At 38.1% G+C, this 24,480-nt stretch overlaps 1 protein-coding gene across 1 annotated transcript; it reads right to left on the bottom strand.

The window, feature by feature from the left end:
- Nucleotides 1-1,981: 1,981 nt before the first annotated feature.
- LOC131572863 (pendrin-like) lies at nucleotides 1,982-24,401 on the bottom strand. Its single transcript, XM_058826269.1, has 20 exons — nucleotides 24,193-24,401; nucleotides 23,728-23,867; nucleotides 21,413-21,523; nucleotides 19,593-19,783; nucleotides 18,977-19,141; nucleotides 16,196-16,348; nucleotides 16,003-16,085; nucleotides 14,905-15,052; nucleotides 12,456-12,569; nucleotides 11,614-11,691; nucleotides 11,323-11,418; nucleotides 9,789-9,895; nucleotides 8,383-8,452; nucleotides 7,977-8,069; nucleotides 7,783-7,878; nucleotides 6,682-6,912; nucleotides 5,199-5,253; nucleotides 4,739-4,884; nucleotides 3,454-3,537; nucleotides 1,982-2,953 (listed from the first exon to the last, which is right to left on the bottom strand). The coding sequence occupies exons 1-20, from the start codon at nucleotides 24,345-24,347 to the stop codon at nucleotides 2,930-2,932; spliced, it is 2,340 nt and encodes a 779-aa protein (XP_058682252.1). The 5' UTR covers nucleotides 24,348-24,401; the 3' UTR covers nucleotides 1,982-2,929.
- Between the last annotated feature and the right edge of the window lie 79 nt (nucleotides 24,402-24,480).

Here is a 24,480-nt window from a genome sequence, read left to right as displayed (position 1 = left end):
GTTTTCCCGTTTGTCTTTGTTGATCCTCAAAACAGACCCAAAGGAATGGTGAAACTGATCCCTTCAAAATGTGCTTTATGTCCCCATAATAGGAATTCACACAGAGAAGACTTAAAAACCCCCAAACTAAATAAGAAACCCCAAATACAAAGATGCAAGGAGCACGTTTTCAGTATGCACAACTTTATTTTCTAGTTAATGGGTACAATTACTTTTCAAATGCAGATTTTTAAAAGTAAAAAAACTTAAAATGCATCTCCAAATTTAATATCTGACATGCAAAGACAGAACAGTAATACTCAAAATGCATACAAAAATACCACTTCATCCTACTGGAGAAAGATAAGCACATCTAGTTACACTACTTAAAGATACTTTAATTAGTACAAAACTGTAGAGAATTTTAGCTTAATTGCAAAATACATTATTTTGGTATCCTTATTTTTGATGGATACATAGAAAATTAAGCACATAACCACTTAGGCATTTGAATGCATTCTGCATATTACCTCTTACTTTTCTATGCCACTGTAGGCTTTGAGAGAAATGCTGTTTTTCAGAAAAAGTTTAATATTTTGTGCCTGTTAAATTAACAACCATGCCTAGAACAAATACACAGGCCAAAAATAAGTGCATTTTATTATATTGTATCAAAATTAATCCCAGATCAGATGTCATATTTGGAAAGGAATTGGAAGACTGGAAGACTAATTGCTTTTTAAATACCTGTACAGACAAGAACTAAAGAAAGTTAAAAAATAATGTAATGACATCTCTGTCAAGTAAGAATCTGTACTCACTTCACAGTGCAGATGTTTTCTTGAGAAAAAAAAAATTCACTGCTACCACTTTTTACCATCTTCTCTGTAGAAGGATGTCTCCTGTGTAACAATTAGCTGAAAACTCACTTACCAGGTAGAATATTTTACTTTTTTCTTAAAATGTACATCTGTTTTAGAAAAGCAATACAGCTTCTAAAAAACATGTCACTGGCCTTGTGCACTGGCAACAGTTCCAGTAGTCAGGTTAATAGGAGGTGGAGCCATGGCCTGATGGGGTCTTCAGGCCTGTAAGGTGGGCTGAAGTGCCAGTCTCTGGTGAGAGGCTGGCAAGGGGACAGGAGGAGGACAGGTAGAGTTAAAAGTGTGAGTTGTCAAACCACAGGGTGAGATGAAGCATTAGTGTCAATAGAAATTAATGGTTCCATCTGAAGAGGTGCAGAAGTCTGATTTGCCTCTTGAACACTTGCCTCATTCTCAGAGGGTGGAGATTCCCATCCTATGGACAAATGGCCCATGTCCATTGTGAATACAGCACTTTGCTGGCTTGGACTGGAGCACCAACATCACCTAAGTTCAAGTGTCTGTACTGAGAAACTTCATGTTGTGAGGGCTGAAGCCTGTGCCTTAACTAGAAAATACAGATGCCAGTTTGGTGCTGTTACCCACTGTGCAAGATACCGTCCACCTGGATGAAGTTTCTAGAATTTTTTTTTTCACTGACATTGGCAGAGTTCACTCAGGTCCTGAAGTCAGAATAATTTATTTAGTGCTTTAATTTTTTTTTTTTTTTTCCACTGTTAACCTGCAGCAGAAATCTCCTGTGTGCATTTTGATGTGGGAAAATTTCTATGATGTAATCAAATATGGAGAATTAAATACACTGAAGCTAATTTTCCACATTGTTAAACTCAAAGGTATTTTATACCTGGACATTTCTTACGCTTTAGTTTTTATCTGTTTCCTTACAATGCAGGGTTTTTTCCCATTTAAAAACATAATGTAATGCTAAAAAATTTAAGGTAGCAGTCTGTTTTTCATCAAAATACATTCCTTCTTCATGAAAATTAAGAACATTAGTTAAGGATTAAAGTTTGCTGCTCAAATCTTTATCTTTTGTAAATTATTGCACTTATGCATTATGAATTTTCATAAGTAAAAGAACAGCAGCAGTTTGATGTAGAGTATTAAAAGAAAAAATCTATAAAAATATAACTATTCATTAAACAAAAAATACAGCTATATTCCATTAAAAAAACCCCAAACCTCAATACTGGGTCACATTCTGACTTTCTTGCTTGCACTCAGTATCAGCCTGTTTTACAGATTCCATTAAGTACCCAGGGACTAAGGTTTTCCTTAATTTATGTCATGATCTGTCTCTTCATGAAGATTATGTAATCTAGCCAAAATAATCTGTCTGTCCTTCATTTAAGGTACAATCATTAATAGTACTGCAAGGCTTGCTACAGTGGGATTAATACAGAACTAAGGAACCCATATCCAAAGGTCTTTAGGAACTTACTATTTGAAACTTCCTATAGTTCAGTGCTGTTTCCTGTTCATGTGACAGTTTCACCTGTTACCTCTTTCAGTGATCCAACTACCTGCAGCAATTTAAGGAATTGCTTGAAAAAAATGATCATGATACATTTTTCAAGGCTTGACAGCACATCTTCTCACACTCATGTTCTAAAATTCAAAGCCTTGGCCAGCTAGAGCTCCTGCCCTTTCACTAGGCTTTGTAAAAATACTGAACAGAAGGCTTGCCATCCAAAGATTTTGGTCTCTTCCACTCTCCTGGGGAGACAACAGAGCAGCTTTTCATCCTGTACACACTGATAAAAGTGTAGTGCAACTTCTGCCTGACTAGTCCCAAAACTGAGTACATCTTTCACAATAGTCTTCTGATTTTCTTTTTTATTAATATATATCATAGCAGAAAGTGCTTGCAGAATCAAGGTCCAGAATATTTCTGGGATAATGTTAGCTAAAATTTGGAGAGTTATAGAGATCTGTATCATTCAGACAAACAATCAGGGTTTTCTTCAAGTGCAAAGATTGGTTTCATAGCAGAAAATGCTGGTATAGATAGTACTGGTGCATGAATATTGCTGTGCGCTCACAGGCAGGACAGTGCCAGCAGTCCTTCAGGAAGCAAGTCGGCGCATAGCCTAGAGAAATGGGTTTTGAAAGGTGGAGAGAAACAGGCTGTGGTTAGTTCTCAGTATACACCATTTGGGAAAATGATCATGTTTGTGTAAACTAAAAACTCAGTGAAAGTACAAAGGAAGCAACTTCCGTAAACTGTGCTGATTGTGCAAGGAGCTATCTGCTGTGTTAAAAGGAGGAATGAAAGGGGAAGGTTGATCATCATTTTGGACTCTGGTGCCTCAAACCTTACAAAGTCTTCTTTTAGGCTTGTGTTAAGATCTATTTATAAGCCTGTGTAAGGCAAAAATAGTCCTAAAGCAGGAGAGATTAAGAGATACTTGAGCTGATATAATCCACTACCATCACAAGAGCAATGTGACTTCCTCCACTTAGCACTGACATTCAGTATCCAGAGAGGGTATTTATTTATGGAGAAGGTACCTGTCGAGGGCCATACTCTCATAGTATGACTCAAGGCTACAGGCAGAGGGATAGACACATTTATTTCTGAATTGCATACCTCTTCCTGAACATCAAGTTCATCATCAGGCTGGCTGGCTTCTGTGAACTCTATGGGTTCTTTAGACTCCTGCATGAGTGAAATCTTGGTAGAAAGAAATTAAGAAACATGATGAGTTACAGGTTGTCCATATCATTGAAATTGAGTTTTTTTACTCTGAAGTACCTTAAATAACTTCCACAACTTAGAAGAGTCTGTTGTTTACTGTTCCTTGACAAAGATGATGATTTAGTTCACCTGAGAGGGACTTACAAACTGCAGAGCCTTTGGGCCTGTCTCTGCTCACATGACTAGTTACGGCTTTGTAAAAATAACAAAATCTGTCTTTAAACTGTACAGCATATACAGCTATAAGCTATATAGCATTATAAAAATGCTATAATAATTAAATATATATTTAATCTCTACTATAAAAATTAGTATGAAAAAGTTATAATAAGGGTCCTATCCTAGCTAATTACCAGTAATATTAATTTTAATTCTACTTATTAATTATACTGTAATAACGATTGGTAGGAAAGGAATTGTGGTGAAAAGAAAGGAGGACATTATATGACCATTTTCCTAATAAAGGCCCTTTAAATGCTTTAAATGCTGCAGAGTGCAGCAAATCTTTAAATACTACAGAGTCTTCTGGTTATCTGAAAAAAACACAGAATACAATGAGGAAATGCACAGAGAAGGGCAGCAGGAATGAACACTAGTGTGGAACAGCTTCCATACACATCCATGCCAAGTAGAGGGAGATTATAGCTTTGATCAGAAGTCTATGGAGTGTTGGGAAAGGGAGCAGGGAATGATTATTCATTGCAGCTAACAATTCAGAAGTCCAGCAGGCTTAAAGCAAGCATGAAATATTTGTCATATAATCTAAAATTAGAGAACCCATCTCCACAAGATAGTGTCACAGGTTCCAAAAGAAGTATTACAGACACATTGAAGAAAACTGCATCTATAACAATTAAATATAATGTTCCAAGTGCAAAGTCCAGCTGATGAGGTTCTTAAGATGCCAGTAGGCAGAAATTAAAAAATGTCTCTTAGGATGGAGTGTTTTCCATATGTGCTGTTTCTCATGTTCTTTTCACTAGCAAGCTCCTGGAGTTGACAGACCCTTCCTTTCATCTAGAAAAATACTCATGTACTACAGAAGCTTCCCAGTTTACTACACTCCCACTTTTTTTTGTACTGCAGTTCTAGGTCTAGTCTTCAAATGTGCCATGGAAACTTCAAGAATGAGTGCTAGATGATGGAGGAAGGGAAAGGTACAGCTGGATATGCTTACCTTCTCAAATATAGGGTCCTGGTTGTCACTGTATGTCATTTGATTCCTTATGTAGAGCACAGCATCATGGACAGTCAAGAAAAATATGTCTTTTCTGACAGTGTCATCAAAAAAGGCACCCCGTTCCAGCTGAGATATAAGATTGTCTGAATAAAAGAAAGTCATAATAGTTTTATACAATATGAAATAATCCAAGAAATAAATGTTAAAATACATGGTTGCAACTGTCAAAAATCAAATGTTCAGCCAAATTAATCCATCAATTATAGTTGATTTTTACTTTCCATATTTCCTTTACACCCCATGATTTTTTTGCGTCCCAATGGAGCCAACAATGCTTATCAGTGTTACAGTTCACATATTTATTAGTGCAGATGCTACCACAGACACATCTAGAGATCCCTTCTCACCTTCATTTTATTCTTTGCATAAGAGAAAGTAGAAATATTTGGATATTTACCTTGATATGAAGCAAAGTATACTCTCACATCAATTCTCTCAAACTCTTTAATTATCTAAACAAAAAAAAGTTTGCAACAAGGACATCAATAAATAAAGTCTGTAAGGAGAAAATATATGTATGTACATCTGTGTAATGTATAGGCACACACACTTCATTTTTTTCTGACTGTCTTCATTCCACATAGTACAATTTGTTTATTCATCATAATTAAGGTACTGCTATACTTAAAGATCCAGTAGTTAAGTACCTGGCTGCTGAAGTGGCCTGTCTTCAACTAGGTAAGTGGAACTATCCATTTTACATGCACAAGCATTGCTGCTAATTAAGGGTTTCATTCTGTTCTCAAAATTCGAATAATCATCTCTCCAAGTGAGATCACATGGGCCTGCACAAGCTTTATGTCCCCCATGTATGTGTGATATGATACTCATTCACTGGCACATGCAGGTTTTCTTACACAGATTTTTCCCTCATGCAGTGCACCAGATGGGCCTGTTGTTGGATGAAAAAGCTACACACAGAGAGAGTCATGTCAACAAACCCTGTATTCCCGCATAACTAGGCAGGAGGCTGATGCAAGGCACACACTACTCCTGTATTTCACTTAGTTAAAAGGCAGGAGACTAGAACCTACCCCTGGCTCCCTGGTGGCAGGCAAGTCTCTTAGATTAGTGTTTTCAGAGGTGATTATTAATTCTATTTCTGTTAACTGATAAACCTGAGTCATGGTAAAGATCTGGTTTTACTGATAGGCTAAGTAGTCCCAGCTGCAAAATTAAGTTAGTGAAAGCATCAATCTGAGCATACAAAATATCAGAAAATACTGAAGATTGAACAATCTGGTCCTACACACTTGTAACTGGGCACCAAAAAATAATGGAAATACTTGGCCTTAATCTTTACATCTCATTTCCTTCTTTCTAGGAGTATTATCTCATTATGTACTGTGAGTTTGAAGATTAATTAGGAGTGTTGATGAAGAACTTGATACCAGCCACAGAAAATACTTTAAAGAAATGAATCATTCTTCCTTCATAATTAAAATGAATGAATAAATGAAGGAATGAATAAATAAATCTTGTGGCTAAAGACTGAATTGGGATGGTAAGATGAAATTTTTACTACCTCTGTGTTGAGTGAGCATCATCCTGTGCCCAGATTAAAGCAGGAGGCATGTGGAGAGAAAATATATAACTAAAATATTTCATAACATATGCATATAAGTGGACAACATTTTGCAGTTAAATTTTTTGAGTACTTGAATATGCAACCTTCATATTGTTCTTTGAATGCATTTTTCCCCTTTGAAATACATGCCAATATTCTACATTTTGCTGGTATTTTTCATATTTACATTTTGATGGTATTTTTCAACACCATACCTTTTAAAACTCAGAAATTAACTTCAGATAACAGTTCTTGATTTACATACTACTGACTAGTTTCATTTTCACAGAACATCGGAAAAAAATGTCCTTACCGTTTTTATTGATCTCACAGCTACAATATCCAAGAAGGTTACTGCTCCAAAATCAAGAATGAGACTGTGGATGGGCACCTTGGGGATGTTTACTTTGACTGGGAGTTCTGAATTCCAGTCCACCTGGATCTCCACTTCTTTGGTGGGAACTTGAAGATCGTGGTTGTCTTCAGGTTCCTCATCAGTCTCAAAAGCTTCATTATTAATACCAGGCTCACTGATGATACCATTCTAATGTGCAGATGATATACGGAATATAGAATTCAATCATGGAGAAAGTTTGGGAGTTATAGAAAATACCACCCTGTATTACCTTCTGTGGAAGGAATTGACAAAACAGACACTTGTGACCAGTACCTCCTGCTGCCAATCTGGTACTGTGGTTAGCATAACTAATGCCATTTTATAAGGCATTCTCTATGGCTGAGCAGATTGTGTATTTCTTCCCTTTTCCTTAATTTTCAGGCCCTGAAGGTCCTGTGAACCAATCAGACAAATCAAACCAATTTCTTCTTCCTCTCCCTATCAGCCTCAAGGTTCCAGGGCACCAGGCTGATCTCACCCTTCCTTGCTGGCCTTGAAGGTCCCAGGCACGTGGGCAACCGGGTGTAGCTGGTGACCCCATCAGAGAAAAGGGAAGTGTAACAGTGCACAGAGCACTCTGTATGGCAAGTCCTGTGTGGGAAATTTGGACCAAAATTGCTGCTGACAGTGAGAAACCCACAGGGGCCAGGGATGCCTTCACTGGCTTTTGTTTTCTCTGAGTATTGATGCCTCATCTTCTTTCGTGTAATTTTTAAGTCTAGATTATGATTGTTATATTAATACACTAAATGATGCTTAATTAACATCTGGCTTGACTTGATCTGAGAGGGTCCAGGTAGTTAGAAACTCTAAGTTAGGGTCTAGGTGATTAAAACTGTAAGTTGTATTATAAATTCTGTATGCTACTTATAAACTATACTACCATGTACCAAGTCACACTTTTCATCTCTATTTTAAAGATGAGTACAGAGTAATTCATAATTAAGCCTTAACTAAAAAGCTTCAACAGTAATCCTTTGAGAAAAAATAGAAATAAATAATTTAAAAAAGGCCTACCTTTGTAGCTTTTAATTTTCCCTTCTTGATTAGCTTTTGTATTTTCCTCAGTGCTTTGAGTCTTTTATTATATACCTTGACTGCATCAAATCCCACCTACAGAGAATGGACCAAAATTAACTTAATTCAAGTATAATTCCAAAGAAATCTCACGGATAGTTAAGAAGCTTCCAAACGCATAATTTATCACTTACTGTGGATTTGAGGCTGCTTTTCAGTCCATCAATGTTAGCATAAAAAATTGGACTTGAAAACTTGAGAATCTTCACACCTTCTGGTTCTATAACCTGTTGCCAAATAATATAAGGTTCAACAGCAACAGCCATATTTTGACTAATAAGAAGCAGTTTAAATGTTTCAACAGTTCAACTACATATCTAATATTAAAAAAATTGCATGGATTTGTTGATGATTGAGGGGATTCCATTTTTAGAAGCTTACAGCATGCAAGATGGACCTACCATCTGGATGAAGATGATGTTGAAATTTGTTATCTTTGAGGACTCCACTTCCAAATTCAAGATGTGTACAACATGCAAGGCATGACTTTTTCTTACACTGACATGTAGACTGAAGGAAAACAACTCAGCAATGACTTACATTTTTGTAGTCCTTGACTTTCTTGTAGATGTCTGTGCCAGGAATGTTTCCAAAGCCTCCCCATGAAGGACTAACAGAAATAAAAATACAGTGAAGGTAAATGTCATTCTTGGGCACTCACAGAATTGAAGGGATTGCTCCATACAAAGTGTCTTTGACTCCTGTAGTTTGCCTTCTAATGCCAAACTAACAGACTTCCAAAAGTGTTGCAGCTACTTTGTGTCACTGTAGTGAAAGGGCCTTTATAAAAACAAGGTACTTTGGTTTCAGCCATTTTATCCCCTACTTAATGCACCATTTTGATTTAAGAGCTGAGTGAACAATTGGTTTCCCAAACCAGAAAAATATTTTAAAAGGTGATTTCTTTGCTTGAAATTTAAAAAATCAATTTTTTTACACTGAAAAAAAAAAGATTTTTTTTTCCATTTCAAATCAACTGAAATACATTTACATTATTTTCAGATTATATAAATCTTTTTTTTCCAACCTTTTTAATTTTTATTTCAGTCAACAATAAAATCAAAATGTTTTGCAGTCTCCAGATATATATTTAACAGTTGAAGCAAATTGTTTTCAAATTTGTAGGGCCTCATGTCCCCTTTATATTTTGGTAACATTATCTGAGTTTAATTTGGGAGTGTTTTTTTGAGGCTCTTCAGATTTAATTTTTTATAATCTATTATCATGTAACAACTTTTACAAGGCTTTATTTTTAGACATTTGCTGACAGTGCAACTATCCTTTGGTAATGCTAGTTACCATACTCTCTGGACTGCAAGCTGAAGAAAAGAAGTTATATTGTATTTTCAGATAAAAGATCAATGGAAAATAACAAGACGACCAAATAAGGTTCTTCAAATCCACCTTTTCTCACCATTCCACTCCATATATTCTTTAAGCAGCAACAAATCAGCCAGAAGCACAAATTTTTTTTCTTATTCTCATGCTTTCCCTTGCTCTTCTTTTACAGCCATACAATCAGTCTTGTACAAGCAGTAAGTGAAAAGGTTATTAGCATGTGCAACACACTGTAGTAATATTACCTGCTGAGGGTTACTATCATGATCAACTAATTACAAAAGCCATACATCTGTTTATATTTGATCTAGAATGTTCCTGTCCCTTTTCAGAACTCAGCTGTGTGGATGCATATAAAACATATGGGTAAGTACCACCAGAGTGGCCAACATGATATGAAATACTGATAAAATAATGCATCTTCTCTTTTATCACTGTAAGTAAATGATAGCACACAAAGAGTGTCTTTTTCTAAAAGAAAGAGATTTTTTTAATTTCAAAGTTTTTGTAAACCCAAGCAGATATAAAAATCATCTTGTGTTTCAGCATATTATCTTCCTTTTTCATCAGATAAGACTAAGAATTATTTCTGATACTGTATTACTTACAACTGAACTCTCAGCACAACTGTCAGCAATCCAAACAAAAGGCCAGCAAGTAATCCCAAATCAAGTCCCAGAATGATGGATGCTATACATGTAAAAACCCAGATCATCTGGAGAAGAAATAACAAACAAAAAGTGTTTTAATTTTAACATATGACTCCTAATCATGCTAAATAAACACTAGACCAGATAATATGAGAAGCAGATTTTAACTCTGGAACTGATTTTAGCACATTAGCAATCAGCTGATCTACGTACAAAAGTCTTCTTCCTCCAAGATGGTTTCATCCATCATTATCTTATTAGGCATAGTTAACTTTTTAGGAAATAAGGAGGTTTTCAACATAACAGTACTTTTTAAGGATCTGATTCCTTTGGTGAGATTAAACATTGCATTTACTTATATCTGATGATGGCAATCTTTGTTAATATTTCTGCAAAATTGGAAAAAGTTTTATTTTACTAAGATGTAAAATACTGTAAGATGCCCCCCATGCAGACATATAGGGAAGGAAGGGGATTCCTCAGTGACATCTAAGAATCAGAAAGAACTGTTGCGAAGAGAGGTATTTAATATTAACAGGTTGATGGCACTTTTCTAAGATCTCCACTGAATATTCATGCATAACAGTTGAAGTGCACTCCTCAGCTCTTTCTTACATCACTGCCCATGGAGTAGATGCAATTTTTTAAAAAGCTGAGTGCTTGCACTTCTCACTGAAGTCAGTGGGATCTTTTGTCTGTAAATCAGTAAATGATCGACTAAAATATTTGAGATCTGTCTAAAACAGGTACTGCCCAATGGCACTGTAAAATCTAAGCACAGTAAAGACTGCATGGAAAAAATATCATCCATGCAATATTTTTCTGCCCCAAGAGCCACAGTGAAGGTCTGTTCCAAAGAATATACAATGGGAGATGTGAGCAAGTACCCTGAGATACAGTTATAGTGGTTCATAAGAAAAGTCTGTTCACACATCCCTTAGCATGCTAAATGAATCCAAATTCTAGCTTGCACTAGTCTTGCTACAACAAGAAAACGTATTTTCTCAGGACTAGCTGAGATTATTCAGGCAAATGGGATGTTCATGTGGTAACAGCATAAATATATGTACATGAATTAAGGAAAGGTCATCTTTTCTGACTCATTTAAATAGTGCAAAATATAACATCAGAATGGTAAAGGTGGAAACATGCCATGTTTATTCTGCTTTTCAAGCCATATCAACACAAGGTTGCTGTAAATGATGGAAAGGGATATGAAGGAGTTATCACTGCACACAAATACCCTGACTGGCACTCTTACTGCAGGGTTTAGGGAACAAAGAAGATTAGCAGAATATTGACCTAAAAATGGGGAATTTTTTACTAACCTCATGGAATTGGCATTTTGAGGATGCATATAAAAGTTTTCTGATGTTAACTCCCCAAAATCCTGTTTATGTGGTAGTTAAGAGAAACTTGGATGGCATTAAAAGGTAAAAAAAAACAAAACTGGACAAAAACATTCAGGAGAAAAAAAAATTAGGTTACTTACAGCATCCACTTTATTCTGTCTCCATAGACGGGGAACATCAAACACTTGCATGAACATCCCTTTCAAGTTAGCTATGACTACAGCTGCCAACACAGACTGTGGAGAAAAATAATGAAAAAGTGGTATTCAGAAGCAAAGATGTATATGAAGATAGTGCTCAGTATGACACACTATAAACCACAGCCCTGTCTGGAATCAGTCATCATGATTTAAAGAGGGATATTAATCTTGCCCATCATAGTTGAGCATTTGGATCTGATGTGGCTGTGCTGCAGAGGAAGAGTACAGTACCTTTTGTAAGGGTTCCAGCAATTTCCCCAGGGCAACAATAGAAATCAAAACGATCCCAGCTGAGATTATACCAGCAACCTGCAAAGAAAAGTGTTTATAGGAAATGAACTTGCTACGAGTCTATCATCTCTTTCTAGGATTACAAAGAAAAAGGTACACAACAGTTGCACAATACATTTCTTTCGGAACAGGGAGACCTGCCAAAGTGTCATTGTGTTTAGGCATAGGCGGGCAACCATTATGTGCTTCAGCTAACACAGAGGGAATTCACTTAAGCAGGAAATCTAAACAAACACTAGGTAGTGGCTCTTGAGAGGTTATGTTACAAAGACAGATGAATGGAGCAGACTGTGTGTAAGCTGGAAAAGGAGCTGCTGCATAACCCATAGTTTTTCACTGTTAAGGGCCACACAAACTGTAGTTTGGTGAAACAAAGTCATTTACTCAATATGACAAAGATGTCCCATGGCTGATGATGAATAGCAAATGGCAGAGCTTCTCAGGCCAGCACATGGGAGCTTAAAGATATGGCCAGCTGGGAGAGATTTCCTCCCACATCCTACTGTGACAAACTCAGTCCTCCAATTGGAAATTAAATTCTGGGGAACTAGAGTTAAAAGATTTCTGATCCCTAAGGTGCATGCTATGTAAGACTTGATTGCCCTCTTCTGGCAGAGTTACAAAAATGATTCACTACTAGAGCTGAGCTGCTAAGACACCCATGGCTTTCCATGAGCCAGCAATGCAATCGTCTTAGGACTGTTTTCATCTCATGGTGAAATTTGTGCACTACACAAAATAAAATCTATTTGTGCACAGTACTAGTAAGAAGAGGTCATTACCTGAGTCTTTCCACCAGTACTTTCTTGGACTGCAGTCCGTGAAAGAGCAGTAGTTGCAACAAAACAAGAAAAGGCACCTGAAAAAATGTTGCTGAACCCAAAGGCAATAAATTCCTGAAAGAGAATTGGATAATGCTGTAAATAAATATGCCTGAAGACAGTTTTTCAATGGAGAAACACAATAGCTTTTGCAGTAGTTGATAAAGTAGTTAGCACAATAATATTAAGAAGAGTATTAGTTACTAATAGCTGTTAAATGTTTACACAAATTCCTCTTGTGCCAGTGCAGCTACCTCTGTTTGGAAACCAACCCAAAGAAGCTGGTATACTCCCCCTGAAGTGGACATACTCATCTGAGTACAAAGGTGTTTAAAGCTTACTTCCATCAATGTTACCAAAACTAACATTTCTAAGAATTACACTGGAATAATTGCATCAAGAAATGAGTACTAGAATAAATTTAACTCCCAGGTATCATCAGCTAAACAAATTATTCCGATCAGTACAATAGTCTGAGTTTAGACAAGTCTTTAACTAATGCAAAGCATTGTATTATTAGCAGAACTATTAAGGAACTTTGCAATAAAACACAGTTTCACTGAAAACTTGTGGTTTGCTGAGTCAGAAGTTTTTCACTCTTAGCATCCCAATGAGCTCATGCTGAGTCTCAGGCAGCATTCTCATAGATTTGCCCTTGGGTCACAGACTCTGGCACCTACTGATGTTGGTTTTTCTGCTCAAGTGACAAGGACCCTAGGAGCTTTATATCCTGGGATCTGGGCCACCCCTCTGCTGGGAAATAAAGAATTTGGGAGCTGTCTGCAACCAACCCCATATAATTGACACAAACATTATTTTCACTCAGCTGACACAGGCACAAGAGCTTTTTACTCACTGCAAGCTCTTTAAAATATAATTTAAGATTTGATTTTGACTGTCTCCGTTCTTTTCTACAAAAATAAACCTCCTCTAAATTTTCATTTAGCTCCAACTACAAGAGCAGGAACAGACCTAAACAATTTCCTGCCTATTCACATGTAACCACTGTGATCTGTGAGAAAATATTGGAGGTATTGTTCCTAGTGTTCTTAGGTGTTAATAATCTGGATGTATGAGGACAATATAGACATTGGTAGATAATAGTATCAACTCGACCTTCAAAATTATTTTACTACCTGCTTTTATGGTGTTACTTTAGCTTCTCCAGATCAAATGATGATTTGCCCATCATCCTGGGCTGCATTTAATATTTTCTACATGTAAAATTCATAACATAGGAAAGGAAGGCACTTTGCTTTTATAAACTAATTCTTCTACTCCAATATGTAATCAGTATATTTGAAGCACACCACTGCTGGCAAAACAACGTATTCAACAACAGAACAACATAAACAGAATTTCTAGGCTTATGTATTATTCTCTGAAATTTATTAAAGTGAAAGTTGGTGCATTTTGATCAACTTTAAGACCAAGTGTTACCAGATATGACCTTTGAGGATTGTAAACTGACAAACAGAAGCATATTTTTCTTATATACTGCAAAACAGTGTTTCTAAAGTCAAACTTTATGTAATCCATTAGTACTAAAATAAAGGACTCATTAAACAAAGTACTCATCTATTTGTTGCAGCGAGGGTATTTTCTAAAATGCTCAAAGGATAAAATTAAAAATTAGCACAGATGCAGGAGAAGGAAGCTTTCTGACATTTTAATTCCACACCATGGCCAAGCAACATAACCCTCAGTGAAGACATTGAACAAATGCAGGAATCCTGTAAGAGCTTGTGATGCACAACTCATGTCACATTCTAGCTCTGTGCCCCTAGAAACCAATGCTTAAATCAGTTCAGCCATTTAGTGTACACAGCTACTCCAGCACGTTCATATGCTGGTACACATTAACTTCTTTTGTGAAGCTGCAGGACTGATCTATCAGGTTACAAGTATAGTTATATTGATGTAACTGGTGTCATGCTGAGAAGTACAATAATTTATTAACTGTAAAGTTCAGCTGATTCAAATCCTGCATGAAGACTAAGCCTAAATAAAGATGTCCAGAGCAACTTCTTAGCTTGATATTGCTTTCATCTGCCCACTCAATGTACCTCAAAATATGCATTACAAGTGGAAATGGAAAGTAGGTTGCTAGGCCATGTCAACTCGACATGAACAGAAAATTCCCCTTTACAGTGCTCAGCCCTTTCAGAGCTACTGTAGTCACTAAACCAATACAGAAGGAATGAAAGAGTATGAAAAAGCCATACTGAAGAAGGATCTGGCTCATCCCTGTGTGTCCATTTAAGCTTTTTTTCAAGAGCCAAAAGACTTTCACCTATCAGACTTCAGTGCTTGTCTGAAAAATGTGTGTGAATGGTGTTGTTTTCATTTGGCTACATAAGTCATCATGTTTCACATTCACTATATTTATAAACTATTTGGTTATACATACCTGGTTTCCATCAATAGCATAGTCATACTTGGTTGCATATACCTTCCCCACAGATACAGCAATAGCATAAGCAACAATAGCAATGGAAAAGGAGGCTGCAATCATCTGGGAAAACAGGCTGACATTTGGAGGCTCAGGAGGCAAAAATCTAGCATTTAGAAAATATATTAGTGTTACCAACTTTGACTGAATTCTGTTCTTACCAGAACTGTCAAGGAGTTTGAGGCAGAGGCAAACAGGTTGCTTATAATATGAAGTGTAATGTTTCAAGTTAATAAAAAGGTGGAAACAGCCCATTGACATACAGTACACGCTTATCTAGCTCACCCCAGCCCAAATCCTGATGCTATTAGTCAGCAACAAAGCTCCCATTGTTCTCAGCATGACTGAGATTTGGCCTTATGATAGCAAAGTGAAAAACTACATTTTTTGAAGCATCGAATAAAGAATGCATTGAATAGTATGATGAATTACATAAATATGTTAATGACACGTCATACTATTGTTAACATGCTTCTTCAGTAAGATCTCAGAAGCATTTTATCCCCTACTGTGTTTCCACAAATTTTAATTAATTAAGCCCTGAATACCAAATGGAATGTGAAAGTTACTACTGTGAAGTGCTCTGAATCTTTCAAGTGGAAGTCTCTACCAGTGTAATCCTTAACATCCTTGCTCCTATGCGTATGGAAGTGACAAAGTTGATTTGGATAACAGTAGCAGCATGAATAAGAACTGCAGTGGCATAACTCAGGATTACAGAAATTAAATCTAGGCAGAATTTCTTTATTAAAAGTCCTTATTTTTTTACAACCATTTTCCATAGTCCTATAGTCACTTCATGAGCAGGAAGCAATTAATTTTCAGATGGACTTCATCAATTAGATAGACATTCCTAAGCCTGTTTTACAGAAGAAGGAAAGCTAGGCAACATATTTAGGTGGCATAATTGATAGAAGTAAAACTCAGAAAATCTCCATATCTGAGCTCTGAACTCAGGTTACAGCTTTCAATGTATCTTTTATGCATTATCTCTTACTACAGTCATTTTTAGCTGATTAAAATAGTACCTTGTCCCCCCAAAACAAAGACACTCACCCTCTTGGAATGCTCTTGACAATGCCTGCATTGTACTTTTTTTCCAAGTCAGCAGCATATGAAATGCCAGTGGCCACTATTGTCTGTAATAAAATAAAACAACAGTTTTAAGTCTTAAAAAGAATCCCTGTCTTCCTGTAGCTAGACCCATCCACTTTATCAGTTTTCAGCTTTTGTTATGCCCCTTGCTTACCACAATAACTTCTATGGGTATGGGTATAGGTATCTTGTGTTTGAACCGATCATTTATTTCTTTAACTACCATGCAGACAAAAATGGTGAGGAGTCCAGCAATAAGATCTGCAATGTTGGTGGTACCAATTTTTTCAAATGTTTCAACAAGAGTCTGAAAAATAAATATGACAACACAAACCCATGAACACTTGACGGATGTGCAAATACTCATGAGACAATCCAGACACATAGGGTTTTTGAGGAGGCCAAGTAAATTCTTCATTCAAGCCTGGAGAAGCCTGAGGAAAATGTATTGTCAAGGTGCTAGAGAATCAGTAAATGGATTTAATATATTATATAATATATCTATTTAATGATTTAAATTATATTTAAAATATATTTAATAATTTAATGGAAAAAGCATAATTGCAAGAATTGTCCACATAGGGGGCTTCTGCTTCCCAGTTTTTAGTCAATTATTACTAAGTAAAAAGAGCTAACTCTCCACCTGTGTTTTACCTCTACCTGTATCAGAGCAAGGAAAGGAAGATCTATAGTTTCTTCACTTTGACAAATAGCAAGGGAGATCCTCATTTTTATAAAGAGAGTTGGCAGACTCATGAGCAAAGCTCTGTTTCACTGCATGCCCAGTGCACGTGGTCCGTGCCTTACAAGGTTCCTATTTCCACTGCTGACTAACAGAGAATGAGTGTGAACACACAGGTCCTGCGTGGCTGTGGGGAATCCTGCACTTCAGAAAAGCAGCCACTATCCCACTACAGTAAATTAACCCTCCCAACAGAGTTCAGCCCCAGACTGGAGCACTGGGCTGCAATAGGCAGCTCCCTTCTCTACCCTTCCTGTGCTCTTGCTTGATCCTATTGTTTATTACAAGTTATTGTACAGAGAAAACATGAAGGGATGATTACAGAAAAGTCACAAATACACCTCTGTCCTCCTCCTAAGCACCAGGGTAGTTCTCACTTGCCTCCTGTCTCCAAGAAAATGTAATCCCATGCATAGTGAAGTAGCTGTAGCAGAACTGGTAGAAAAGGGGCTAGAACCACACTTCTTGTATCCTGGTCATCTCCCCCAGTAATGAGCTTTCGGTTTAAACATAAGAGGAGGTTTGTAGCAGCAGCACGACTCCCACCCTTCTGAACAGACTTTGGTTTGGAAATACAACATCTAAGTGCTTAATCAGCTATGTTTTCTAAGCTAAAAAAGCCTTCCTGAAACACTGAATCAGATGACCTCCCTTGGTTGACTGAAGCCATTTCTTGCCCATTCTACTGTTTACCACAGATCCCATAAGAATGGCTGACCACCTCTTACACTGCTTCACTTCACAGGGAAACAGTAACTTCCTAACTTTGGTTGTGGATTCTGTTAATGTTGGATGCTTGCTGTTGCAGTCTGTTAAACAACACTATTGAAGCAAGTCCAAAACTTGCTGAAGCACACACAGCAAATCACTGGTTGAGCAGACCAGAAATAACAATTTCTTTGCTCTGTATGCATCTGCAAACACATTGACCTGGCTCACCTGTGACACCACAGAAGCTTTGAACTTTAACCTAAAAAGTCAGCATCCCGCTCAGGCTTACTGGAGCTGGAAGAACCATTTAGCCCTTTTAAAAAGTGTATTATACTAAATACAATACATTCAATAAACAAAGAGATGGGGAAAAAAATGGTGGATTAACAAGTCTGTCATTCTGCCAGATATGCTGTAAGATCTCTTATACAGTACTTTGTCTCACCTAACTTTCCTTGTTCTGAGGGGAATAGTTGTTATTAGTTCTGAAAAGGCCCATAAGATAATAACTTTTTACCCCCACAAATAGTCCTCCAGATTTCTTTTTTAATTTTTACCTTATAATATAGTTATATTCATCCTACTATTGTTAATCTAGATGTCTGTTGTATTTTTGCTAGTCTGGTTGCCAGAACTTGCATGTAAAACCTCCAAAGATTTTTTTTTTTTTCCCTAGAACAGGCTCTTTTAGAAATCTGCTATTCTAATATGAAGTGCTATGGAAAATCTAAAATACTGTGAACCTGGATACTTTCATGCTGAAGTCAGTGACACAACTGAATAATTTCCCTAGGAAAGGATACTACTCTGTGACACATGACCTCTAGGAATTCAGTATTTGGATAACACAGGCAAAACATTTCTCCATTTGAGCTATAAAATCTATAAATTTCTCCATTTTTCTATAAAATCAACAAATGAAGCCGTGACAACAACAGTCAGCCTCACATTTGCTAACCATTAGGTACCTGGTCAAAGAGTGGGAATCTGCATCCTTTAGGTATTCACATGCATGGCTACAGTGTGAAATGGAGAATGATGCCCTTTACCAGAATGACCTGGTGGTTTAAGTGTAAAGAGCCTTGGGACTGCCAGTTTTGGGAGATGACCTGACAGGGTTAATAAATGATCAAATGTCCTTCATAATAAGTGAGAAAGAAAGGGATGAGACAAACTGTAATCTCCAGAAGTGAAAAACTGTTTTGCTGGATGATCACATTTAAACTTCATGTGAAAAAGTGCTGTCTGTGACTTCAAGATGTCAATTAGACTTTCTGTCTGGGAAACCCCAAAGGCAGCTGCTTAGAGCTCCACAGCTATGAATGAACAGCTGCAGATCTTCATGGAAGTGAGAACTAAAGGAATCCCCTTTACTTACCACCATATAAATGAACCATCCCTGTGTGAAATGGAAGCAGAAGATATGCAATTATATAAAAATATCTGTCATAAAACTAAAGCAAATTAGAAGGGCATACTTACATATATTATGGAAAGGACACCATTATAATTTTTAGTTGAAACATTCAGAACTATTTTCAGTTGTGACACAAGCACTTGAAAAGCAGCTGCAGTAGTGAATCCGCCAACTAGTGGATCTGCAAGGTACCTCACAATGAAACCAATCTGGAGAACTCCAAATATAACCTGGAAAGATCATGAAGAACAACAGCTTGTTAAATATCAAAAATGTACACTTTTATTTGGAGATTTTTTATGCTTTGTTTTTTCTCTTTGTTGATGCAGAGTCTTAGGTCCATATTTCCCCCATTTCAGCCTAGTGTAGCTTAGTATCATCCATCCAAAGAAATAAAGGGACCTGAAGAAATGTGTGAAAGGAAGTTCCAGGATATGCACCATTAATACTCAGTTTCATGCAGGTCTTCTGGTCTGCAATTGAAGGGCTGTTCTGTTCTCTGTGCTCCCAGTTATGCTGTCAGAGACTCTATAGAGGATAAGAAGCTTTTAAAGGTTTGTGATAACTTTCCTTAATTTTTGTGTTTTACTACAGGAAAATGTCTGACTGCTGTAGTAGGTATTTTCCTGCCATTAACATTAAAGCAGGGCCAACCTTGTGTCTTCAAGTCAGCTATTTTACCTGTAAAATTCCAACCAGGAATGTGAGAGTGCTAGCAATCAGTACTCTCTGTGCATCTCTGGATTCAGTGTCTATCAGTGCCCCAGTGCCATTAGTCCCTGTAGCATTACTGCCTTCTATGAGAAAATTCTCATCAGGGGCCATGCTCAATACAACAGATCCCACCATCAAACTGACTACTGGGAATGGACCTGTAATGACAAACAGAACACACTAAAGTTTAATACACATTAAAAAAATGCATTTATCAGACTAGACAAGAAACTCCAGGTCAGAAAAACCATGTAAAATTGTAACTGGGATACATTGGTACTATTAGGGGACCAAGAGCCGCAGGCACTGCATACATAAGACAAAAATACTGCACCTTCCTTAAATACTGCTCCTTCTTTAAATAACTTGTGTTGTACATACAGATACAAGTGTGGTTCCATGCTTTGCTTGAGCTAATTTAGGGCTGTACCAAGGCCAAAGGGGCAACATGTTCAACATGCTCCAACCACCTCCCCTGTATCAGCATCACAACCAGACAATGTAGATCACCAATCCCGGTGAAAGCAATGTTTATATCTTTAAGTTTTGGGGTTTCTTTATTTGCTTGTGGTTTTTTTGGTTGGTTGTTTTTCAGTCATGGTTAGTTTTCAGCTGGTCCAGCTTGCCACATGATCAGGGATCTCAACACCATGGTTGTGGCAGGAACATGATCCAGTGGGTAGGACCACATCTTTTGGCAGTATTGTGCTATTACATTGGCTAAAGATGACTGAAACTATACTTTGGGCAAGGTACAGAGAAAGTGATCACTGTGTCAGCAAAACAATCTAAAAGTAATCATATTTGTTGCAGTTATTTACTAAAATTATGCAGAAAAGGAAGATGTCACGAAATGTCTCAAAGAAGGTTAAGTTAATTTTACAGGTACCTTAGAGAACACTTCATGAATAAGAACATTGGGAAAAGCATAAAAAAAAGGAGTGTTTGATAATCTAGAAAGTAGGAATGCCACCATAAGTAGACATAACAAATCAGATCTGGATAGCAAATGTGAGCTGCTTGGTAGGGTAGGAAGGGGCTAACAAAGTAAAGCAAACATACAGAGATTTTTGATGCAGCAAAGAAAAAAAGTTGATGAATAAATGTAGTATCATGCCAAAGCTCTGGGAGGGGAAAACAATGTATTTCTTGGTAGAGATGAACAAGGAAAGACTACATTTTGTTAGAATGAAGAAGAAGGAACTTCAGTGATCACGCTGTAAAAGAATTTTAAATGCAAGGACTGACAGGAAACAAACCTCATAATCTAAAGAAAGTGTTCAGAAAGAATCAACAAGGATTACCCATAGCCTTGATGTGAGGACCTAGAATGAGGCTGGAGTGGATACACAAGTTCTGGGTCTCCATGACAGGCAAGAAGAAGATACTGTCCACAGTAATGAAAAAAGGATGCAGCAAGTAAGGCTTGTAGAGAAGACTAAAAGAGCTGTGTTTTAGCCATCTTGAGCTTTAGCTGATAGATGAAATGTTTGTCATTCATACTGCCTACTGAGGCCTTGATGTTGTCATTTCTTGCATAGAGTGTAGATTTAAACCTCAGCACAAATTCAAGCAAAAACTAGGGGCATACCTGAAGTTAGCTATTATGCACAATTGCCTGTATAAAGCAGAAATAAGCTTTAATTTCCCGAGATCCACCAATATTAACATTCACCATAGCAAATTTGTTTCAGAAAGTAGTTATATTGTATGAAATATAAATGTCTGCAGTAAGGATTAGCACTTTGTAATAGATAATTCACTGTAACTTGAACACATGCAGTTACCAACTGAGATGTGCCTTGATGTTCCCAGGAAAAAGTATGTCAGGATGGGGAAAAAAGCAGAATAGAGACCATATCCAACAGGGACTGCAACCAGCAAAGCATATGCCAAACCTGAAATGATAGATCATCAAAATATCACATTTAAAATATCTCATCAATCTACTATCTTGTCTAGAACAGACTTTCAGAAAGATTTACTGCTTTGGTCCAGATGCACTTTAGAATATGTTTTGTCCGTACGTCAGTTGCAGGCACACGTGAGTGAGTGAGTGAGTGAGTGAGTGAGTGAGTAAGTGAGTGAGTGAGTGAGTGAGTGAGTGAGTGAGTATTGAGGGCTGTAAATGACTGTATATCCCACATTGGTAGCTGAATACCAGAGTAAGTACTGAAAGATGTTCCTATACTTGCATAGGTAGCCCCACACACAGGCTGAGATAGGAAACTTAAGTAAGAGCATTGTTGCAAGAGAGCTTGCCTCTAGAGAGAAAAGGAGGATATGTGAAGGTTCTAGCTACAGACAGAAGTTTCAAGGGCAAGACTCTGAATTATTGCATGACAAACATGCTTCAGAGTACCTTCAGCTCTTGTGAAAATAGGGCCACTTCTTTTCCCAGTAGCAGCTTAAAAACTAATCTACCAATAGTAAGTCACATAAATTTGAGAGTCTCAGTTCTTCCTTTGCATATCTGAGTAAGATGTCAAATCCAGCAAGCAATAAAAAAAATTGCCTTCAAAATCATATCCCTGTTAGCCAGAGTACAGTATTCTCCTTCAAAGATTCTCCAAAACCCATCAAGAGTTCACACAACTGAAGTCCTGGTCGTACTACTGTGGGTGATGGGAGGACTGCGAGCAATACACATAGTTGCTGGGAATTAGAGACTTCAGGGGCTTCAAGATCCCAGAAGTCTCTTCTTTTTGCAAATATTTTGGCCAATTTTTCCCTGTAATGCATGCTCTAAAATTTCAGATTTTTTTTTTTTTTTTTTTTTTAATTATAGCTAGGTGTAGATTTGCATTAATTTGGGTTTTCCCCTTTTTTTTCTACTTGTTTTTCTTAATGCACAGGTGGGAGACCAGACAGTATATTAAAAAATTTTGTTTTACAAATGGATTCTAATTAAGACAAAATCAGGCCACTGGAAAAAAAATAAATAAGGAGGTTATAGTATAAGCACAATAGCAATTATAAGTAATATGAAAGGTCCATCCAGCCCAGTTCATTTTAAAAAGGCACAGGGATCCTGTAACAGTGCCACTACCTTCAGCAAAGATCTTCCAGTTCTGACATTCTTCTTTGGGAAAGAATCCCTTCATTTCTCAGGTCACCCCCTGCCTGGGGCAGAAGTTTGTAATGCTTTTTTTTCGGACAGTCTCTGCCTTCCTAGCATGCTCCAAGGGAACAGACAGGAGAGAATACTTGTGTCTAATCGGGAATGCGTAAACTGCTTTCTTTGTTCCCAATGTAAATCTTTGTCCCCTTCTGCAAACACTTAATTTCCATTGAGGGAAAGTGTGGGGTTGTCACAGCTAGTTTTGCCTGCTGCAGTCCTAAAAAAATTGTGAAAATGGTGAGATTAAAGAAATGAGTGTGGTGGATGTGTCAGGGTTATAGTCAGTCTTGTCTTAGATGGATGCTGCCTCAGGCAGGACGGTTCTGCCCTCTGAGTCTTCCTTAAGTAGCTTATTGGAACAAATTTCTGCCATTTTCCTATTTGTTCATCTAAAGAAAGCTTTACTAATAAGAAGAATAAGGAAGTAAGGAAAGCTTAATATTGCAAGCCATGTACTCTAAATATCCATCAAGTTAATTTTTTAAAAAAATGTGAATACATCACCACCTCTTTGAGGGTTGTCTTTTGCAGAGACCTGAACAACCTTATGAGATGAATTTCAAAAAGGATAGATATCTAGGTTGATTATTTTAGGTGAATAACTAGATTTTTGTAGGCAGTTGCAGAAGAACTATAGGCTTAAACAACCAAGAAAGAGAAATAAGACCACACGACCTATCTGATTTATCACAATGTAATTAAAATTTTAAATATCAAAATAAATACTCTTTGAGTAAAATGCCTGGAAGAAAAGTTAAATACATCTTTATAGTACATCACAGGAAATTTAAATCTTCTAGCCAAGGAAAGAAAAAGGAATAAATTAAAACCATAAATTATTTATTGCAAAATAATACCTAATATCTAGTATTAAATAACAAGCTTCAGATTTGTAATTCCATCTGCATAACGTCCCCGTGTTCGGCCGGCTCCCTTACGGGGACGTCCTGGGGAGCGGAGCGCCGGCATGCCCGGCTTTACCTTGCAGGGTGGCAACGAGGCCGGTGCTGAGCCCCGAGATGATGTCGCTGATCAGCCACTCTTTCACCCGGTAGTTGGGCAGCCAGTCCAGGATGGGCAGAAAGGACTTGGCAATCTGAAAGGCCCTTTTCCTTGAACATCTGCAAGAAAACAAGTGATGAACGCACCTCACGGAGCTGCAACCGGAACGCCCCGAGAACCCCAGAGTGACAGAGAGCTGAGCTGATGCACATTTAAATTTAAGGGGCAGTGGCTGTCACAGTCCTGTCTTCCAGACAGGGACGGGGCACGAAGTGGTGTCAAAAGCGCGCTCTCTGGGGAAGCAGCCCGCGGGCAGCTGCGGTACGCAGGGGAGCCGGGACGCGTCTGCCGCAGCCCGGCGTGCGGGGCTCTTCATCCCTCGGCGGGTGGAGTTTGTGGCCCCGGGACGGCGCCCCCCGGCTCCCTCCCGCCGCTCGGACCCACCTGCAGGCCGCCTGCGCCCGCTCGCGGAGCGTGGGCGGCAGCGGCGGCCGCCGCTCGTTCTCCTCCTGGAAGCCGGGCTCGCTGTAGATGGGCCGCGCCACCACGTAGTGGCTGAGCTCGGGCAGCGGCTCTGCCGCCCGCCCGCCCGCGGCCATGGCCCCGCCTGAGCCGGCGGGCGGCGAGCGCGGCCCCCCCTGCCGGCCCCGCCGCCGCGCCCGCGGCCCCGCAGCGCTGTCCGCGTCCTGAACCGCGGCTCCGACGGCTCTGCCCGCGCCCGCTCCCCGGCCT

This window comes from Poecile atricapillus, chromosome Z (genome assembly GCF_030490865.1).
Source record: "Poecile atricapillus isolate bPoeAtr1 chromosome Z, bPoeAtr1.hap1, whole genome shotgun sequence".
Taxonomy (NCBI): Eukaryota; Metazoa; Chordata; class Aves; order Passeriformes; family Paridae; genus Poecile; species Poecile atricapillus.
This window is presented reverse-complemented; position numbering and strand designations above follow the sequence as displayed.